Source organism: Pleurodeles waltl, chromosome 3_1 (assembly GCF_031143425.1).
Source record: "Pleurodeles waltl isolate 20211129_DDA chromosome 3_1, aPleWal1.hap1.20221129, whole genome shotgun sequence".
Lineage (NCBI taxonomy): Eukaryota > Metazoa > Chordata > Amphibia > Caudata > Salamandridae > Pleurodeles > Pleurodeles waltl.
The window spans coordinates 1,302,895,315-1,302,917,177 of NC_090440.1; the positions used below are offsets into that span (position 1 = coordinate 1,302,895,315).

The 21,863-nt window shown below is 41.5% G+C and overlaps 1 protein-coding gene across 6 annotated transcripts in view; it reads right to left on the reverse strand.

Moving 5' to 3' along the window:
• Positions 1 to 21,863, reverse strand: part of KALRN (kalirin RhoGEF kinase) — a 1,333,112-nt gene that overhangs the window by 983,279 nt on the left and 327,970 nt on the right. For all 6 annotated transcript variants that reach the window (XM_069224644.1, XM_069224642.1, XM_069224641.1 and 3 more), the window contains exon 2: positions 8,896 to 8,970. In XM_069224644.1, coding sequence (XP_069080745.1) covers positions 8,896 to 8,970 — 75 coding nt within the window. The remainder of the gene's footprint in view (positions 1 to 8,895; positions 8,971 to 21,863) is intronic.

Genomic DNA, 21,863 nt, shown 5'->3' on the forward strand with positions numbered 1-21,863 from the left:
AAAAAGCTATTTTTTTACTGTTCTCTACGGGTCTACGCGTTTGATACAATTGTGAAAGTTATAACGAGATTGTGCCTTACGCAAGGACCCCTAACTGAGAAATAATGTCTCTGCTTGGCATGCAGTGTGCCCTGGGAATCACGAGGATGCTGACATGAGCAGAGGGGGGCAGCCTAGCTGATAGTGGGCATGATTACGAACCCTGTTTGAGAGCTATGACTCATGTTTGTATTGTATATCACACCTAGGTTACGGACCTTGACTTTTATGGAGACCACATCTACTAAGATTGTAGGAAAGGAGTATAACAGTGTTCAACTGTTAAGGATAATGGAAAAAAAAAATAGTATAAGAACGGCTCATGTAGATGAAACTGGAAAGCGTCACCCCATGGCAAACTGCAAAATACTTGGCCTTCCACGTCAACACCAGCCTCAACTACAAGTCCCACATTCCAAACAAAACAAAAACTACCAGGGTACCAGCTGAGACTTCTCTTATGTGGAAGGATCTCTCTGTTTATTTTCATGGGCTATTTGTTGCAGCAATGCCAATAACTCGATCAACATACCAAAAGTGAAACACACACACTATTATCTCAAAGTTGTCTAAAACATCCTAAAAATGTGTCACATGTATCTAAATACATTGCCGAGTATTTATATTCCTTACTACATTGCCAGAGATTTAAAAATACCTTTTACCATATATTCACCGTGTGCTACTCCTGAATTAGCTGGACTCGATGACTCCAACACTTGATGATACATCAAGAACTGTGCAAGGCATTAATGATTCTCAGTGTCGCAGGTAAAAATAGCATTTTTTCTCCTTGAGAGCTCTCCATACATTGATAAAAGCCATTTTCAGTAATTTGTGCTATCAATACGCAGCAAGCCTAGGTCGATACCTTTCCTTGTCTATGGAATTGCTCATCCTGACAGGCAGTCTTGGTCTAAACTATAATATGCTATGACTTCCCAGTACTAGCCCACAAGAAATTGCAACCCTTATTTTCATTGAATGTGTTCCAGTTTGGCAGGGGCGCTCTCAATCCGGAGTATTGCTAGGATCTACAAAAAGATAGCAAAAAAAACAGTGTCTCACCATCTATTATTTATTACAATGTCTTCTAGGGTCAAATTCTTAAATGCATTACATTACAAGCACAGAATTCGGTCGAGGATCTATAATAAAATATTTATAAATCTGCAAGGCCAACACTGGATGCAAGAAACCCTTTTTCTGTCTCATGTGGATTTGTTGAGAGTACTGAAAAGCTTGGCTTTGATCACAGACTCATTAAATTCCTAATTGCTAAGTTCAAATATCCTTGCTAAAATGAGAATTTTCATTACTGTCATTGAACATCCGGTGCAAACGATAGGTCTCATCAATAATGGGACTGAATGACCTCTGATGAGACCAAATGTAAAATATCCTTATTTGGTCATGATATGTTTCATAACTGGCCCATATAAAACCTATGCATGTCTTGCGTGATATGTTATAAGTAACAGGTATGACCTGCTCAGTCTTTCGGAGCATTATTTATATGGAGGGGTCACAGAGCACAAGCAGTGGGGAAAAGGGTCAGGTTTTGAAAGCAGCACAGACAAATTAACAATGCTTAATATCTTAGAATCTGCCCACTTATGCACACTGTCCTGCAATCCAGACGTTCTGGGAAGGAACTACTATTTGTAAACGACTAAAGGAGCAGGAGGTCAAAATGTCGAGAAGCGGCCTCAACATGTACATGCACAGGATTTAAGGTGCCTTGATTTATGATACAGAATTGTAACTAATCTTTTTTTTACGAACGTGCACGATATGGCCTGTAATTGTTGAAAATTATATTTCAGGCTAGAACAATATGTTATTGCTCTAAATGTGTGTACAGATGTCATGCCCACTTTTACTCAGCTTCTTAAATTGGTGCCGTCAAAACAAGTAATGTAATCAACATTTTTAAAAGATATCACTTTGCAAATGATTTCCACTATTTGGTTGTGCTGGCGGCAAGCCCTTACTAAACAACTTGGCACCTCCGCACTTACTGTAATTAATGTAGTCATCCGTTACAAATGGAGGCTAGAGTACTGAGATATTAAAGTTTCTAAAAGGCGTTCTCAACGAATCAGGATTCCGGCCACTGAGGATGCACCAAGCTCCCCTCAGAGCACAACAGGGTGAACCTATCAAACAATCCTCAAGAGCAGAACTAAACACATTTTGTCATTCTTCGTGCCAGAGAGATTTAAGCTACTAAATTTGTGATCGGGCCTGTTATTTGAACAGCTATGACGTTGCCATGGAAACCAACGTCTGAGAAAGAGGCTTCTTCCATTTCTCAAAAAATTAATCTGATTTCAGGGCATCCATCTGTCCCCCCATCCCTGCTCTCCTTGCTATTTCTTCATCCATTTAGTGTCTCAGCTTCCGCGTTCCAAATGTTCTTTCCCTAAATAGTTTCCTCCTCCCCTTTCGCTTGCAATCTTTTTTCTTCCTGCAGTTTCCCAGCACGTGATTGAGAAGGTTGGTCTATGAGTGCAAGTCAGTCCTGAAGCTCCTAAAGGCTTTGATCTGATCACAACTTCCAAGACAACAGCAGTGGCTTAAGATGGTTTCGAGGCACATCGAATCTGCTGGGGTTGGCACACACAAGCACTGTGCTACCTGGACACGGCCATCTACCGCCAGGGAAGTTTGTGTGGGCGTGGTGTGGCGGGATTGAGGGCACCCGGAAAGTGCACACCACTAGAAGGGCTGTGGAGTGCTGCGTTTTAGTGATAATGCAGGACAGTGCAGTGACGTGTGTTCTGTGGTACAGAGAGCACATGAACAGCCTGCAGTGAAAAGGACAGTCAGTTTGCCCCCAATTAAGCGCTTAAATTGAGTCGGCGGTTGCAAGTGGGGCCCGCTGGTACTCAATTTTAGGGACCCACACTTATTTTCCTCACCAGATTGACTCTGAGCAACAGAGAGAAAATCACACAAGGGGGAAAAAAGGAGATCGAGAAAGATGGGAAACCCGTGTCAAAAGGTAGGAATCTGCAATTCTAGGATTAAGAGACAGGGAATAAGAGAAGCAAGTCGTTGAATCAGGGCTACTGGCCTTGGTATTTGGCGACCCGACATTTAGCGCCGCCCCAACACACAGGCCCCCAAACAGAAGAGGCAGGCTAACTGTTGGAACAGGGGTCGAGTTAACCAACCTGTCTGCAGGTAAATGTTTTGAAATTTCATCTTTGAAAGATAACTCTTTTGTGAGCTTTTTTGGAGTTTTTAGTCCTGTATATCAGGTGCACACCAGAGTGTGAGTGATTGTTTTAGGAAGCTGGATGAAGGGGTGAACCACATTGGGGAGGCGTGGTCCGCACACCACCTCACATAATGAACAGAAGAACACTTTGATAATGGATCCCTGTCAAATTACTGGGAACAGTGTTCCAAAAGTAATTTTTGGCTAAAAGAATACAAACACCTAACAACCTGTAACTGTTATTCTGCACGGACTTTCCATAGTGCGCGACATATTCTCCCAGATAAACGCAGAATAGAGATAACAATATCAGACAAGAGGATCTTTTATTTCCTTCGGAAATACATCAATTGGTGTCAACACGACTAAAGGACGAACTTCTAAACAATTAATCATGTACGCAAATATGTGTATTTTTCAAAATACAAACCAATTTAGGAATATGTAAGAGACTGTTGCTAATGTGCATAGGGATTGCCTGGCCCACTCCTTATATATATTTTTTAGGCTGCAAAGGCACGGCACCTTTCAAAGCGGCAATCTGTATGATCATCTTTAGGAGGAGTGTTCAACGCAGCTTCAAGCAATCTAAGTCAATTTCAAATTTTCGAGACAAAAAAATCACTATGTAAACGATTTCCATCTAATATCTAATGTGGATATCTTACGCACTTAACAAGAACGGAGTCCTTCCGTATAGACCTATTTTAAGGCCCCTAATCTCCAGGAAGCTGCTGAAGCTATGTGAAACCTGAGGAATAGTATCCGAAGGCTTCCTCCCTTGATTCAACTTCATCACCCGAGTTCTAAATAACAGGGAAATATGCTGGCTATGCGGTACACCTAGATAAAAAATGTGTAGGAATTAAGAGTAAAAACCTATGAAGAAGCTATGTGTGATTCCTAGCCGTGCTGATCATCATGTGTCAAAATGTTAGAAGGCGTCTGCAAACCTATGCTAAAATTGAGAGGCTGCGATGGTTACCACTTTTAATCGTAAGTGGGGGCTAGTCCTTTGTATAGTGGGCGGTGTCAGTTTTATTTTGAAAGGCCGTTAATCAATGCAGTGGTAGCTATTAGAGGGTTATCAATGTGTCTGTCTGTATCTCTGGTACTCAACTATTGCTGATGTACAAATACTCTAAGTCGCATTCCTATTGTCTGTACAGCTGAACCACGGCACATATGAGACCTTATATGGCTTGTAAAGAACAATTAGGACTTCAAGGTGGCAAGTGGGCCATGAGGGGAAGTTGCAAGGAGGAAAAAAAATCTGACCTTGATCATTTTGGCTATCAGGTAAGTAATTTAGTAGCAGTAACACCAATATACTTAAACGTTTAGGATCCATCTCCTACTTTAAATGAACCAGAAGAGACACCTGCAATGGGCCACAGGGTTACAAAAGTAGCCATCACGAGCTTTATAAAAAGAGACTTGAAGGTTTATAACCAAAAAAAATAAGTAATAGAGGAGATTGGTCAAGTGTTAAGCAGTCCTCAAGGCTTGAAAGACGGAAGTGAGAGAACGAGTAGGCAAGCAAACTGATTTCTTGCACACAAACATTGCTTAATATGTAAAAGAATTATTCCAGGGCCCAAATTTGTTGTCTGAATCCCGGGGTCGGAGCTAATTACCAAGGCTGTGTATCCTTGATTCCACCTTAAGCGCGAATAATCTACCACCTGCCCCTATACCTAACTCTTTCTGGTTTCTGTTTTAACACTTTGCTAAGTTTTCCCCTACTTCTCTTCCTCATTCATCCTTACCACCCTCTTGCTCTGGGTCAAAGTTTAATGAGAAAAAATAAGTTTCAGTCCTCAAAAATGGGTGCTGGTGGGAAGGTGACCTCTCTTCCCCTGCAACCACCAGCTCGAATTAGCGATTGCACACAAAAGAACTTCCCACACAATACCATCTAAGCATGTTTGAAAGGGGATTTTTATTAAGATCACTGCAGGCAGAGGCCTTCAAAGAAAAGACTGTTGAACCACACTGAAACCCATGTACAACAAACTTATCCTTTATGTGTGTGCTTAATCCCAATCACATCAGACTGACCAGTGGAGCAGCAGTCTGTACCAAGTGTGGTGGTGGATCTAGCAGACCCCAGTTTAGGGTGGCCCGATAACTTAATGACCACTTTTCCTGTCAGTACTTTTGTGTAATAAAACAATACATGCTGGGGGTAGAAATATTCATTTTAAATTTAACCTGCTGGAACAAAGCACCAGATAATGGTCCACAGAAGGAATATCTAATACTGGAAATATATTGTTCCATTACCATGGACATATCCAGTGGCCTTGCTTAACTCAGTGGGAATTTCTGGTAAGGAGCATACAACATCAATGAGTGAAGGAACAAACGAACCGATTTCTATAGCACACAGCTACTTCAAGGGACTGACTCAGTGCTACACTGCATGAATCCGAAAAGCCACTCATAGTGGGTAATACGAAAAAGAGAAGCATTTTAGCTCCTTCCTGAAGCAAGCTTCACACTGAATAGCTTGCAAAAAGAGTGGAAGCTTGTTCCATTCCTTGCCTGCCAACAAAAAAAAGAAATTACATCCAAATCTGGTCCAACGAAGCTTAGGAAACTTCACAAACAGAACTGAGGCTGATTGAAGAGGTCTAGAGAGTGCATAATAGAGAATTCTCATCATTAACTAAGCCTTGACTTAAAAGTCCTCAATCGAACAAAATTAAGGCTTTAAACAAGGCCCTTTTCTTCATGGGTAACAAGTGCAGTTCCTGCAGATAAGAGACTGAAACCATCCTCGACATGCCACAACGAACCAGGATACCACATTTTGGAATGTCTGAAGTTTTCTGATTTTATAGTCGGGCCCCCAATGTACTGGCAATGAGTAGTCAAGCCTTGATGTGATCAGATCAAGGGACTGTCCTGCAAGGCTCGACTGGTAACAAATCCAGGGATTTCCAAATAAAACGTAGTACACTAAAACATGTACCAGCTTCTGAGCTAATCTGGGTGTCCATAGATAACTTCATTTTCCCCACAAACTTTATTGCTTTTTTTGATAGTAGCAGGCATACATTAACACACAATGAAGCAATGACATACACAGTATTACCATATACAATACAAAAGAATATGGCCACGAATGGGCCTATTGTCCATTGCATATCCAATTCCTGCTACTGCAGTATAAACTACCATTATGTCCCCCTTCCCTCCGAACAAACAACTAACAAGTTCAGTCCACCATCATTTATTTTGTGTCCGTTGGGTCCACATATGGAATCCAGCGTTCAAGGGCTACAGGGTATCAATGTTGTAGTAGCAAGTGAGGTTCAGTGGAATTGTATGTAAAGTGTGTGAAGAGGCTATCTCGTGCCACCCTATAGGGACATGGCAAGTACAGCGTCTCATATAGGGGGAAGGGAGCTGTTTGTGTAGTGCAGGCGCACCCTCCTGGGTTCCTACGCGCAGGTGATATGTTTAGGAGTGTAGAACAGCATCCTATATCTTTCTAAATACATATCCCATTCCAAGGAAATAGGAGTCTTACGCAGCCGTCTATATTCTGCTCACTGCAATGCTCCGCTTTCAGCCAAGCCCCACTCCAAGGACTCCTCACGCCACTTCGATGCCAGCAGGGCTATTGGTGACTTCCAGCGATCAGTGATGGCGCATTTAGCCAAGAGTAAGGCTAAGTCTGTAAAGCCCGTGGACACTCCCACTTTTTGAGGTCGGGGATAAAGTCCCAGTATGCATGGGTTCGGTGTGGTGTCCATAGATAACTTTTCATCAATGTTACTCCCAAATTTTACCTGTTGTGGTGTTGGGGGAGGGGGGTGCAGTCCCAGGAATCTCAGCTTTGTCTGCATTGCATTGGAGGAAATTCTTCCGCACCCAAAGCAGAACCACCATCAGACAGGAAGCAAAGAGATTTTATGGGAGGATGATCAAAGGTGAGTAGCAATTGTGTGTGATCTGCATATGATAAGGTCGCCAACCCATAAGATTCAATTAGAGTGGTAAGTGGCACCATGTAAACATTAAACAGGGTGGGGTTTCAGGTAGAGGTTGTGGCACTCCTGAGGCAAGTATCTTTTGCAATGGAGAGTGAGGTGTGAGCCAGGTGTCTTGTGTTCTTCACTCAAGGAAAGACTGAAGCAAAAGCCACACAAACACACAGTGGCTATATATGCCAGCCTCTGCAAGAGCACTGGATGGGATCATGTGTCAAAGGCTGCAGATAGATAGGGAAGAATGAAGGCAACACTCTTCTGCTCATCCAGTGCAAATTTACTTGTCTCAGACACTTCAAGGAGGGCTTATTCCATGCTATGGAGAGGTTGAAAACCTGATTGGGTGAGATGCAGAAGCCTATTAGTTTCTAAATATTTCGATAATTGGAGGTTAATCACTTTCTCCAACAGTTTTGTAAACAGGCTGGTAGTTGAATAGAATGTTTGGATCTGTAGACCGATTTCTTAGCAGTGAGATTAATTTAGCATCTTTCAAGAATGCAGGACCATATTCTGCCTCCAGGGAATGACTGAGAAGCTCACTGACAATCGGAGCAATAGATGTAGTGAACGACCTGCAAAAAGAAGGCAGAACAGGATCCAAAGGTGAGCCTGAATGACACAGCGATAACGCAAAATGGGTACACATCAAAGATACAGGTCCAAAAGTATTAAGAAAGCAGGTTAAAGTCAGTGTAATGCCAGGGTCCACAGTTTCCCATGATGCCTGCCACAAACTGACATGGCCAAAGCATCATCCTTGCTCTCACCAAGTACCCTTGATCTTAATGGCTGGCTTTCAAGATAAAGGATGCAAATACTTTTTTACGATGTTGAACATTTCCTTGATGGAATTCTCCACGGCATTGATACGGGCCATGTAGAAGGAACGTTGGGCATTATTTATTGCCTTATGGTATTCCTTTATTATAACGTGCTTTTAGCTGAATTTACTGCCTAACCATACACTTTTTCCTAAAACATCCCATGTTCCCTTAGAAGCAACAATCTAGTTAAATATTGGTGGAGGCCGTCCGACATCCACGCGTGCCCCCTGAAAGCGAGCATGCTCCTTCCATCATTCACCCCCACATACTTTGGGATTCTTCTAGCTGTAGAATAAATCCAGAAGAGTAAACAAAAATATACCTAAGCTGCATACCTGCGGGCCTTCTCCAAATGTTCACTAAATGAAATGTACTAAATCTACTCCATCAAAATGAGGAGCTTATTCTATTTAGTACCTTAGATGTGTACTTTTCTGACAACAGCTCTGAGATTTCAGACAAATACATAAAAACATTGCAAACATGTCCCTTCTCCTTTCTTTTCAATAACCGAAAACAGTCTTCCTCTAAAGTATTCGTTTTTTTTTTTTTTGGGGGGGGGGGGGGGGGCGGAGTTATGTTTAGTTCATTTTTTAAATTTCGTGTGATTTTTCTACTTTTGTTCCTCTTGCTCATTTAACCACAAAAATACCCTTCCCTTGGGGTTAAACTGAATCCTGGCCAATCTAAACAAAGGCTACTTTTTAAAAACACTATCAATCTAATCTGGAATTTTATCTGCATTTACCTCCAGTGCCCTGTAGATCTCATAATCTACATTTTCAGTAATAAGCAATCTTACCCGACACGAAGGCCACTTTTTCTTTTAATATGGGCAGAACATCAGTTGCTTTCAGACCGTCGTTTCGAAAAGACCCTGCAAAACAGAGAAAGAGATACCAAATGAGTACAGTATGCAAAGTACCCCCAATGACAAATTCATCAACATCACATTCCACAGAAAGTAAAATGAAATATTAATAAAGGGATTTCAGCCGAGACCTCTTTGTAGTTACAATGTACACCTCCTGGCAGTATCATCGCTTGCATTTTATTGTTTATATGGAGGTATTAAATATCTATGTTCCTTGATACCAGAATGCCTTCCCAGCCAACCCAGGTCAAGTATTTCTGGAACCGCCCACAACAGACTCCAGTCTCCTGTAGGCTGTTGTGTCTGACGAAGATCATTGCCGGAGGCTGCTGGTTGGCACCTGGCACGCGGCTAAATGGAGCAACTGTACATGAGGACTAAAACAAACAGCAACACCAACACACGCATGTCCCAAGACCACACAAAAGATTTCTGGGTTCCACAGTAAAAGTATTGAAGGCAAGTGCCTAGTGGGCCACCAAGAGGGAGCAGACGCACAGCTCCCAGAAGCACCAATTAAGGATTAAGGCAAGTCTGTATCACTAGAAAAACAGCTTGCACCTCTGAGTACGCATGTCTGGTTATAACAACAGTGTTTCAGTAACAAAGTCACCAACAATCTGTATCGTATTCCCGCAGTGAAAATTACTCTGGCTGGACAGCACCACAAATTTGGGCTGGTTCAATTTTCCCTACGATTCACGGTTTTGTGGCTAAGTGAATGGTGTCAATATCCCGATAGGAAAAGATGACATTGTAGTATTAGGACCACTTACTGCTCACACACAGGGCTCATCCACTGAAAACCGGATTACAAAAGATGCTACTAAAATTGAAAGGAAGCTATCCTTTTCTGTTGACCATGGAGATCTACAGACATTAGTTCCTCATCACACCTGTCATCTTCTGCCTGCGTTGGAGTCCTCTGCGTAAAGTTGCTTCTGCCTCAGACCCACGTGCATTCTGTTCACATATCACTCTTCGCCTTTACAGATGGGGGTAGATTGCTCAGACTGATGCTGCCTGATGGCAAATTTACGTCATCAATTCAGGAGAAGGCCTCAACGCCTCCAAATTATCTTTATGTGGAAGCACTTCTCAAAAGCAAGTGCGATATCTGCTCATCCCAATCATTAATCATTTTTCCACATTAATGGTTTTCACTGGCAGGGAAAACTTATCATTTGTAGACTGTACAGAGGCAAGCACATGCAAGTTTTTGCACTGCAGGGATGTTCAATCTAGATCATGGACTTTAAGGATAACAACGAAGGATAAATTAATGCACATGGAATCTAAATGGAACTAATTCACAGGGAACAGTGAGGCACCCTTATAGTTGCCAACATTTTGGAGATGCTAAAATATAGACAGAAAATACCAATGAGCGCTGTGAATGCTGGAAGGGTTCATCTAAAAGGCCCCTGTTCACGCGTCTCCAAGCTCCTGGCCAATGGTTTTTGTCTCTACCATGGACCCTAAATATTTACTTTTTTCTATGCAGCAGTTCACAAAGAAGTCCAATTTGATACTCGTTATTGCCTAAATCAAAGGTAACACTTTCACCAGTTTCAATAAAAATATATATATACTTATAGATGGGCAACTCTGAAGAACAGGGATCTTTTTCACATATGGGTTATGAAATCGAGAACACGAGTAGAATAAGAGTTATCGATAAAATCTCTCAGAACCCGAAATAAAAAAATCCACTTTATCCATCTACAATTCTATGTTGTATATGGGTATAACGCATCCTGTGTTGTGATCAGGTTTCTCAACTAGTGGAATTTTAAACTTAGTATGAACTAGAGGTGAGTGAAGAATTCCACTTTGCTGGCAGAGGTTTCTGCGCTCCACGCTTCCAAAATATTCCACCAAGTGACACGGAGCAGAGTTTTTTTTGCTAGCTTACCAAAGTTAAGTTGGCGAGCGCAAGAGAAATCGCTAAGTTGGCGAGCAAAATTTCTGAACATGAACGGTAGGATGCGAACACTCGCAATGAGAAAGCTGCCGCTTGCACTGAGGAAGCTGCCGCTCAAGTAGGAAATCTAATGGAGCGTCAGAAAGAAGTTAGCGCCCTCTGGCACTCAGCGCAATGCTGTTCACACTGATTTTACAGCGTGGGAGAAACTCCTGGCAGTGAAAATCAGCACAAGCAGTGCAACTTAACCAAACTCCGAAGTTTGCGGAACTCTGTGTAGTGCGGCAAAGTTTTCTCAGCACTTTGCGGAGTTCCGCGTAGCAGAACTCTGCAAACTCTGCCCAGGCCGAGTATGAACATGGAATCAAGGAGACAGGGCCCAGGACTGAGCTCTGTTACATCACAATGGCAGGAAGCAAACTTTTTTTTAAAAACTTGATGCAACTGCAGTGCATGACCACATTTCGAAAAGGCTGCTCACGAAAGCAGAGGGGAATGGGATTCCTCTATAACATGAGTATTTTTCATACACTGCTGAGATTGGAACTGGGGCTAGAGCTCCTCTACAGCAGTGGTTCTCAACCTTTCGACTTCTGTGGACCCCCACTTTACCATTATTGGAACCTGTGAACCCTTACTGTATCCAGGGACCCCTTATTGAGACATTACTGGAAGTTGGGGACCCAGACCTAAACATTGTTGATGATTTGAACTGCAAAATAATCCACAAAATACAGAAACAAGCATTCCATCAAACAAATACACAAATGATAACACGTTTTATTTAATTTGCAAACAATTAAAATACAAAAAATAAATTTAAAAAATGTTAATAGGAAAGATGGAGCTTTCTAAATTCAATCGAAGCCACACATCGTCCATACTATATTCTGTTTGATGCGCCTGCACTGCTCCTGCAAATCAATCTGAGATCCTAATTTAATTTTTAGCCTTCAATTTCAACTTCCTTGACATTTACAGTACGTTTTAAAATTTTCATTTGTACATTTAGCCACTTTATTTATATACACTTTATTATTGTGTTAATATTTGTTAATTTTCCAAGCAGTAACAGACCCCTTGAGGAGACTTCATGGACCCAACAGGCAGGCCCCGGACCCCAGGTTGGGAACCACTGCTCTACAGCACACACATCCACATCACAGGTGCCAACCCCTCGCCCACAGATCACTTTGTAACGTGAACCCCTGCTGTGTGATGAGCAACAGAATAGTGACGATACCGGGTCATTATGAACCTCTGAGGGAACGAGTGAGCAGTACTATCAATGAACAAATGAAAAATGCACGGGGATTTTCTAAAAAAAACAAAAAGCCTCCTCAAGAGGCCACAGTAACTGAAGGACAATGAAGGGTCCACATGGAAGGTATGGTGTATGGAAAATCGTTTGAAATCCACAATGCAGTAAAGTGCAAGCAGACAAATACAAGTTACTGTCGTGGCAATCAAAAAATTGACAATCAGATAACCAGAGCACTAGGTGCCGCAAAAACATTACCTAACTATATAGAAAACAGATTAGAGACACAAAATATGGAAACATGTATCTAAATCTCAGACTCTATGTAAACAATGACATTTCTGGATGGACCAGGACTCTAGCAGTGGGATACCAATACGAGTGAGCAATTTTGACCTAAGACACTATACCATTAACTATAACCAAGGCCACTGGAATTATGTGGGAGTGAAGGAACCAAATTATGTAGCAGGGTCCGCTAACTCTGTCTGGGCAGTTTCACCTCATTTGTACCAGTTTAGCACTCAAATACAGTAATAAGCAACTGAAAGGCAACTGTGAGGGACCTTCCACTGCCCAGCAACGTGTTGCTGAGTTTTTATTTATTTTTGATCTGTTTAAGCTACACACTCCTTTTTGTTAAAATCTCCAGATTGTGCAGCAGATGATGAATTATGTGGCAAATGCAGCTATTTCATAATTTCTGCAGAAAATGGCACAGAATTGCAAATTTGGAGTGACCCTGACTCAGTGCTTAATTTGTAAATAAAAACGTGCCGGTGCCCAAAGACCTCCTCTTAAACACGCGGCTGCTGCATTTAAATGTGGGAACACAGAATACTGAGGCGGCGAAATCCTGAAGCCATCTCAGACCTCTTCAATCCATATAAAGCCACTCCCCTGCTTCTTCAGCTCACTCTAGCAGTTTTCTACTTACTCCCTTTGTGACGGTTTTTCGTTTTTTCCTTTCCTCCGTCTTTCCCGAGGAAAAAGAATAAGCACCGGCCCTCAAAAGTAAATGCCAGTGCTCAGCACTGGAAACAACAAATTAAGCACTGCCCTGACTACACCCCAACACTGAAGCCTAGTACAGTTCCTGCTCAAAAATGGCCGATTGCCACAGGGTAGCGAATACCCTAGCTATGCCAATTTTTACCAGGCATATATGGCACCACGTTTTATACTCAAAAACAACTATATTATTCTATATATAATGTTGACACTCCAGAGTGCTTAGGGCTATGTTGGCTGGATATGAAACAATCAAATAAATATAGTATTTCAATATTCTAAAGTATGCATTAATCTCAAATAAAAATGGTATCGAATGGTTCTATTTAATGAGCTAGTTGCGATTTCTACCGTAGCGAAAATTGTAAATCATTTTGGCAAGAGTGAGCAGGCAGGCAGTTTGAATCAGGTTACATGATCCAAAATGTAAACATATAAATCACACACTGAATTGTATGATAAAAAGACAAGGAACCAGAAGAATGCTTCTACTCGGAGTTTATCTACAATCACTTTTTCCGACGAACTTTGTCCAATACTTTCTTTAAAGTGCTACTCTAGAATGAAATCCGCTTCCTTCAAACAAACAACTAAAGTATTCTCGTAGGGAAACAATTTAAAAAGGAAAGAAATACAAGTCAATATCACTACATTTTGACAGTAACCTATTGCAATGAGAACAATTACACATGGTAAATAAGATACTGTGAAGATGACCTGTATCTTTTTTTCTGTTATATTAATAGGTTAAGCCCAAGTACACATTGTATCTGCATTTGTACCATTCAGAAGGAAAGAAGGAAGAGCCTGCCTTGCCTTGATTACATATCAGCTGGCCATGAGTTTTAATACCAGCAAAGTAAACTCGGCCTTCCTTTGTGACATTTCTTATATGGACTAGAAACAGCAGAAGTACAGTATGAGGCGCTATATGAAAATGGGTTACTTCATATACTTCAGCAACCCTAAGGCCTGATAAATTCATTTATGGAAAATATTACCACAGGGACTATAATCACCCGAAACACAAGTCACACTAAGTCCATGAAGCAAAATCAACTGCATTGGAGACGTTCTGGTTACTTTAATGTGTAGTGATTGTCAATCAGCTGGCACCAAAGCACAGCTATGAAAACCATTTACAAGCTTTGGTTACAGCATGTCTTCATCGCTCCTGTGGGGCACAGACTCTTCACCACCACTCCTTGTATTCTTCCATGAGTGCTCGCTTTCTGTAAATAGATCTTTAAATCTTGCTCGATTCTTTTCACATTCGGAGTGCCTTCAAAGAGAGAGGCCAAATGTTAGGCTTGATCTTCCAGCAGAGCTCGTTTTTTTAGTTTTGAGCCTGCGTATCGCTTGCGAGACTCTGTAGTAGTTAGAAAAGGGCTCGGAGCCCCGTCCACGTCACGTGAGTGTCTTTCATTGGTTTGTGGGCTTGCCTTTTAAAATCTGCTTGCTTTCATTAGTGGAAGGTATGCATACGTCATGCCTTTTCCGGTGGTTAGCCCTCTTCGAGTGCAGCGACCAAGTACTGAAAAGATATGAGGCTTGCTGTTTTCCGTCCGGTTTGTGGACTACTTTTTCTCTTTTTTCGCAGCGCGATCTCATTTGTTTAGCAGCGCGATCGCGCTTGGTATTTTTCCATTTAATGAGGCAAGAAAAGTCCGGTTGGGAGTTTACAACTGCTAATATCTCTAAGTTGGAGAAATGCGAGACCTGTTGCATTGTAAATGCTTGTTTACTTAGCATTCTGACTTCAAAGTGAGAGGATTTATGTGACAATCTTGCTGGGTACTGGGAAAGAAAAGTTGTTTTTTTAGCACACAGCAAAATGTAAATGTCTATAAATGAGGTGTGCAAATATATGAGAATATATCAGAATTAGGAAAGCACAAATAAAGCACTTTTTTGTAATTTCGAAATTTGTAAATACCGTAATACAATCAGAACAAATAAATACATTAGGTGATGTCATTTCCACACATTATCCGTTGTGCAATTTTATCAGTAAAACTAAATGTGCACATGTAATGGTCATTTATATTGAAAATGTATTGTATAAAATGGCAGTGAGCTAACTCACCATGCATACTCCATTCTAAGACACTTCACTCTGCTCTATGACACTCCACAAAATAACAATTCACTCCACCACACTCCACTCTCCTTTATGCCACTCTACTCCACTCATTGCCACCCCACTCCACACCACTCTGCTCTGCACAACTAACTTTTAGCCATCTTGAACAGCAGCCACGCTGGTGTACAATAGTTTAACACACATTTTCAATGACAATAGCTCTTGGATAGGTGCGACCAATTGGCTTTACCATAGTGTGTGTGTGTTTTTCTATATCCTGGACAACATTTTCTTTACCATTATTTTGATTGTATGACTTGTAACCTTCCACTTCTCACACTTAGCACTCCATTAGAATGTATGTGTTTTCTTGCTTTAATCCTCGCTTGCTGCTCTCCACCCAAAATACAGCCCCCGCATCAGGTGATGCATGATTCCCCTCCTCCACCACCTAAAGCTTGTTTATTGCTTACTTCCCCATCCTGTTTTTGTCCCTTGCCTCAAACTCCTCTGTTGCTACCTTTCCAACTACCTATTGACCACACAATTACTTCCTTCCCCTCCACTTGCTTCCCCATTGCTCTCCTCTTGACAGTTCTTAAAAAATATTTCGATTTTTTTGGATGGTCTATAGTTCTCATTTTCTGTCTGTTTCTCTCTGTTTTCAACACTGCCTTTTGTTCACCTTTTAAAAACTTTACTTTTTTTTTTATTAACCTACCACCCAATTGGAGTCTACCATCTTGCACGGAGGACCTGGCCTGGCAGTTCGGGCTGGACTGTTCCCATAGGGAACAGGGTCTGGACTGATTTGCATATGGATGGGTCCAAACTGGAATGGCATGGCAAGCAACAAAAACTGATGGATTAAACTTAGATCTGTGACTGGATTAAATGTTTGATTTGTTCTGTATTCCGTCCATCATCTGTTTTTGCATGATATGTAAACATGGCATTGGTGCACTCTTCATCACTCTCCTTTTAAGATAATTCTTTTTATTTTAGCCAATACTGCAGGCCATCTGCAAAAAACATTGGCAAACCATTTGGTCGAAAAGGTAACTAACACATTTTGGCTTTGACAATCCTTGTTTCTTGCAGACTTCAACTCCCCTCGTCTGTTCATTGTCTTATAGAAGTCCAAATCTCTGGAATGATCACACCATGACTAGACTAGCAAGATTTAGAAGGCCTGAACTCCGGCTCTGCAAATGGCATGAATTTCAATGCCCTTGACGAAGAGTTAGGCATCAATAGCCATGCAAACCAAAATAGAGGCTCCTACACAGTAAACTAATAAGAACAGTGCCTCAACCAAACTAATTACTGCCTCTCACTCAAAAAAAATATATTTATTTGACAAGGAGCTTTATAAGTGGGATGTATTTATTTTTGCGTAGCATATATCAGTCTGAGCTTACCCCAGAAAACAAAATCTTTCCCCAGTAGCCTTCGCTGTACTCATCGTGTTTGCTATTCAGGCCCAGTGCTGGCTGCAGCTTCTCCTGGCTGGAGCTAGTGCGCTGCGTTAGAATATCATAGGTCTTTCGGTTCCAGTAACCTGCCAGCTTGCCAAGCGCTCACAGCTTGTGCCTGCTCAGTGGTGCAAATGTCCATCTCTCATTTTCCGCTCGCCTTGTTTGCTCCCATTGGGGAGGTCCATTGTAAGCAGTGTCCTTCTTCCTTTTCCCGTTCTATGTTCAGACCCCTTCTGTCTTCCCTGGCGCAGTAGGATCCATCATGTCTTTCTTTTTCTAATTGCTGAGATTGTTATTCCGCGCACAGGATACTTGGCAGAAGCATGAGTCCCAGCGGTCCTTTGTCTGTAGCAACCACAGTTCCCGCTGTTTGTCTCTGGGCCAAATACATGGAAAACTTTGATTAAGATACAGCCACTCGTGGAACTGCATCAACGAGCTGGTGTGTGTAGGCCCATGGTACTACTCTGCTCAACCTTTCTCGCTTCTGCTACGCAGTCTCATCTGTTAGTACTTTGACTTACCCTATTTGTAAGCGAGGCCTCATAACAAAATGACTCAAATATAGCCTCAAATTGATAAATGAGGACTGCTTATGAAATTTGTGAGGATTTTACAAATGCAAACGTTTGCTTAATTTGAGTCCGGTAGAGATACTTCTTACTCAAGCTAGTCTTCTGCTTCTATGTCATGTGAGGTATGCCCATATTCAGTTTTCTATCTTGATACAGCAAGTGAATATTGTGACATTTTGTGTAGTTTTACATTATTTTCATAAAATTTATTGGCATAAAATTGCAGTTTCGCACAAGCGGAAAACTTGGGTGTGGTCCTTATTTGTTTTAAAGACTACTTCAGATTATAACTTATCACCCTAGGCCAAAAGAGAACTCTTGATGTTTCATCTCAGGACAGAAGAGACTATTGTGTGCATTGTTTAACACTACCTCTACATCTGTAGAAAAGTACCATTTCAAAGTCAAAAATGTATTCCTGTTGTTCGAATGAAACAGTATTTTAAATTATCTTGAGATACATTTGAAATTGGATTTTACAGCACTCGCTATCAGTCTGCTCGCTCAACCTCAGCACTCACTAGCCCCTCAATAATCAGATAATCCTTAAATGTTAATGGGCAAATCTGACTTTGTTTCGTAGGTACAGTTAGGATCTCATAGACTCTTCTTCAGTCTAATGCTGCATTGATAGAATGTTGCTTGGCAAGGGATGTAACTTTCTACTCCTATTTGAAACATGGCTGGATTCACCATTAGGTACCATACTCGTTTTCTCTGAGGGGATAGTCACCAGGGGGAGCACCTTTTTCCCCAGGAAGAGTTGTGTCCTGACCTGGGATTGACTGCTGGGGCTGAGGCCCCTAGCACTGGCTTCCTGGAGTCTCCAGAGACCAGGCCCCCTGCCTGGAGTCAGAGACAGACCCGAGCTGCAATACCAGATTCAAGGGTGTGTCAGATCTACTGGGAACTGGAGTACCTCTGGATGGACAATTTCTCCCCATCAAAACCTAGCTTTCTCTTCTCTCACTGACTGACTATGCTCGTCTTTGACCATCTACTGTGGTCTTCTAACTTTAGGCTACGTCTGTGGCACAGAAATACTAGTAATGTCCAGCCACAGCCTAGGAGAGGTGGATCCATGCCACATTTTCACAACATCTACATAAGATGAATTTATAGGCAATGACTCAAAAGACCCCTGGATGACATGAGGTAAGATTACTCTAGGCTAAGAGTCTCCAGCCACAGTTCAGAAGGGGTGGTTCGATTCCACATTTTCGTATCCATATATGATGAATTTCTATGCAGTAAATCAAAAAGAAACTCATTTCTACAGTAACATTTTCATCTGGATCTGGCACAGTTCTGCCCTCTTAGAATTATGTTGGACACATCTGCTCAAAAAGTTCTAGAAATTATGTGTACTGAATTAGTGATAGGGCCACTGTAACAGGACAGTCACAGGTTAATTTATGCAGTTCATCTGCACTGAGCGCCTCTGGGCCCTTCCTAGTGGGACAAGTGAAGTAAATAGTAACCTCATGATGCTAAGGTTACGATATGCATGTCTTCAGTGATTTAAACTTTCACATTACCTCTCTTAGATCTATATCCTTTCATGTATTTTTTGCAATTAAGAGCCTTGTATTTTAAGATTGTTTTTAATTACACCAATGTATTAGCAACATATCAGTCTTTAGGTGATACTAGCAGTTCTAGTACAAGGTCAGGAGTATGCTAGGCTGACACATATACCATCACTATCAGGTTAGTGCCAGATCATAATAACAAGCAACATTGCCAGGGAAGAGGAAAAAATTTGAATTTTCATTCGAGTGGCAACAATTCCAATCGCAGCCCTGAAAGTAACTCATATCAACTTTGTTAGACCTGACATCCTTGGCATGGTATTCTCCCTAAACTTTCTGCCTTCACCCCTCCTGTTTTGCTGAATTCTTTTTTGTTGGCTTTAGGACTCTGCATACTTTGTCTCTGCTAACCAGTTCTTAAATATCTGCGCTCTCGAAATAAACTATGCTAAAATTAGCCTACAACGGAGTGGCACATTTAATTTACTTGTAAGTCACTAGTAAATAGTACTATTTGCACCCAGAGCCTGTACATTAAATGCTACTAGTGGGCCTGCAGCACTCGTGCATTTTAATATATTCCTCGGGTCTGCCACTGCTGCCTGTAATGCAGTTTTAACCTGCCATTTCGATCTGGCAAAATAAACCTTTTGCCAAGTCTAACACTCCCCTTTTAAAGCCTATAAATCAACCGGAAAGCAGGCCCTAGCCACCCAGAGGCCATTGTGTATGGCATTTTAAAAGTAGGAAAGGTCTATTCAAGTTTTACTTACCCTCGTTGTGAAAAACTCCTAAAGTTGTTTTTCACTGCTGTAAGGTCCATCTCTACCACAGGCTACACTGGGTTACCATATAACCTTGGATTGTGAGCAGATAGAGATATGCTGTTTACACTCAGATGAACTGTAATTTAAAATCCTCCTTAATGGTAAAGCTGAATTTTAGATTACAATTTTGAAAATGCTACTTTTAGAAAATGGTCCTGCCAAAAAGTTTCTGGTGCCTACTAGGAGTTTCCAGTTGTCTGGGTTGGTTAATAGATCCCCCATTAAGGATGCTTATTGGGCCCACATAGGGAAAAATAGGACCTGAGTGTAGCTGGGAGAGGGCCTTACTGACAAAATGACTGGGGTGTAACTGTACCCTGCCCTACTTACACTCCTCACAAAGGAACCTGACACTAGCCCTACCCTGCCATGTGCTAACCAAGACAGATTGGACCCAGACCAGGGGAAGAGTAAGACCTTTCTAGACCTAGTATCCCTGTTGCCTGATGACATAAAAAAGGACCTTCAGAACCCAGCTTCAATACATTCCTGGACCCGTGGAAGATTCAGGACTGCCATGTTGCTTGAAGGATTGCCTTGTTGTCTGAAGGACTGACCTGCTTGTCTTCAACCCAGGTATCCATAGTGCCTCTAATCGTAAGCTGGTGGTAATACTCCTGTGAAAGCTAATGGGACACAATATGCTTCCAGAGGCTTCCCTGCAATTGCCCGGCTGACTAGCTGCAACTGGACCTGTCCGAGTCCTGCTGCTGGCCACTGCAGCATGGAATCCTGATCATCAAGGGGCGGCCCCTAGGTCCTGGGCCCTTGGCTGCGATCACTGGAAGTTCCTCCAAGAAGAAAAAGATGAAAATCACGACGTTGGGCTCCTCAAGGTCTCCATCATGAATGAAACTCTGTGCTCGACTTGAGAAGGTAAAACTTCAGTGGGACTAACCTGATCCCCTGCCTGTATCCAGCTTACACTCCATTGCATTAGTCTAAAGTTGCAACTTTCCTCTGGTCTACTGCTACCAAATGATCGCATGTGGAACTTTGTGCTATAAGGTGATATTTTCACTAAAAACTTAAACATTGATTTGATTATTGATCTTCTGGAATTGTATTTATCCAAATTTACTCAATGTTTCTATATTGGTCTGGGATTTTTCTTTTCTTGCGTTGGTGCTGCATTTGTACTTTATTACTGTTTGTGTACTGCATAAATATGTTACACGCTGCCTCTAAGTTAAACCCGACTGTTTTTGTGTCAAACTACTAGAGAGACTTTTGTGGTTCACTCTGACAAGGATTGTGGTAGTTGCCCAAGAACTGCTGTCACATACCACAACCAATAACTTAATATCTAACCAAACCCTGTACTATTCTTCGGCCAGCACCTCTCCCGCTGGAAACCTTTGTTGTATTTTGACAGGGTAGGCTGTGGATGAACAGAGAAAAAGTTGTGCCACACTTTCCCCATAGTGGAGGGGGATGAGGGATTTTCTGAATCCCGTGATCCCCTCTCACCCTCTTGCCCAGATACCAGGATAAGGCATGACAATGATACTTATGGAGTTGCTACTTATCTAATCCAGAAAGTGCTTTATGCATCACAGAGGGATAGAAAGCGCTACCAATTCCAGCACAATACAATAATCATTTCTAACCGCTATATATATATATATATATATATATATATATATATATATATATATATAAAACAATACATATATATAAACACATACACAAAGATGAGCACGGGTATATAATCTAAAGTGCTAATAATTACATTACACGTGTTTAGGATTTTCATCCCAACTTTATCACATATCTTATTTTTTAAGGACGCTGAATACTTATTTTCCTTGTTTCAGTGCCAGATGAATAAAGGGTGGGGTTTTATTTACTGTTTGGGCAGATAGTGAAACAGGAAGCAGTGGATGAAAAGTGTATATCAGTCGTTAACTTTAGGTTACCTCCTATCATGTTGGAGTCTGACACCAAGTTTAATCTGACTTCTGTCTCCGAGTGGATCAGTAATTAAGCACAATGATTTACTATCTGATGAAGGTTCTTTGTGAAAATAAACTAACAAATTAACACATTTTCAAAATCTGTTTTTCACCAATGAGCTTTTAATTTCAAGGGAACCCTCTCTACCGAGCCCATCTCTGAACCCACGCACAACATATCTGTGTTGGTCAAGCCATTCATTTATTTCGAGATAATAAGTTTCTTGGTTAAAATAGTACAGATTTCCCC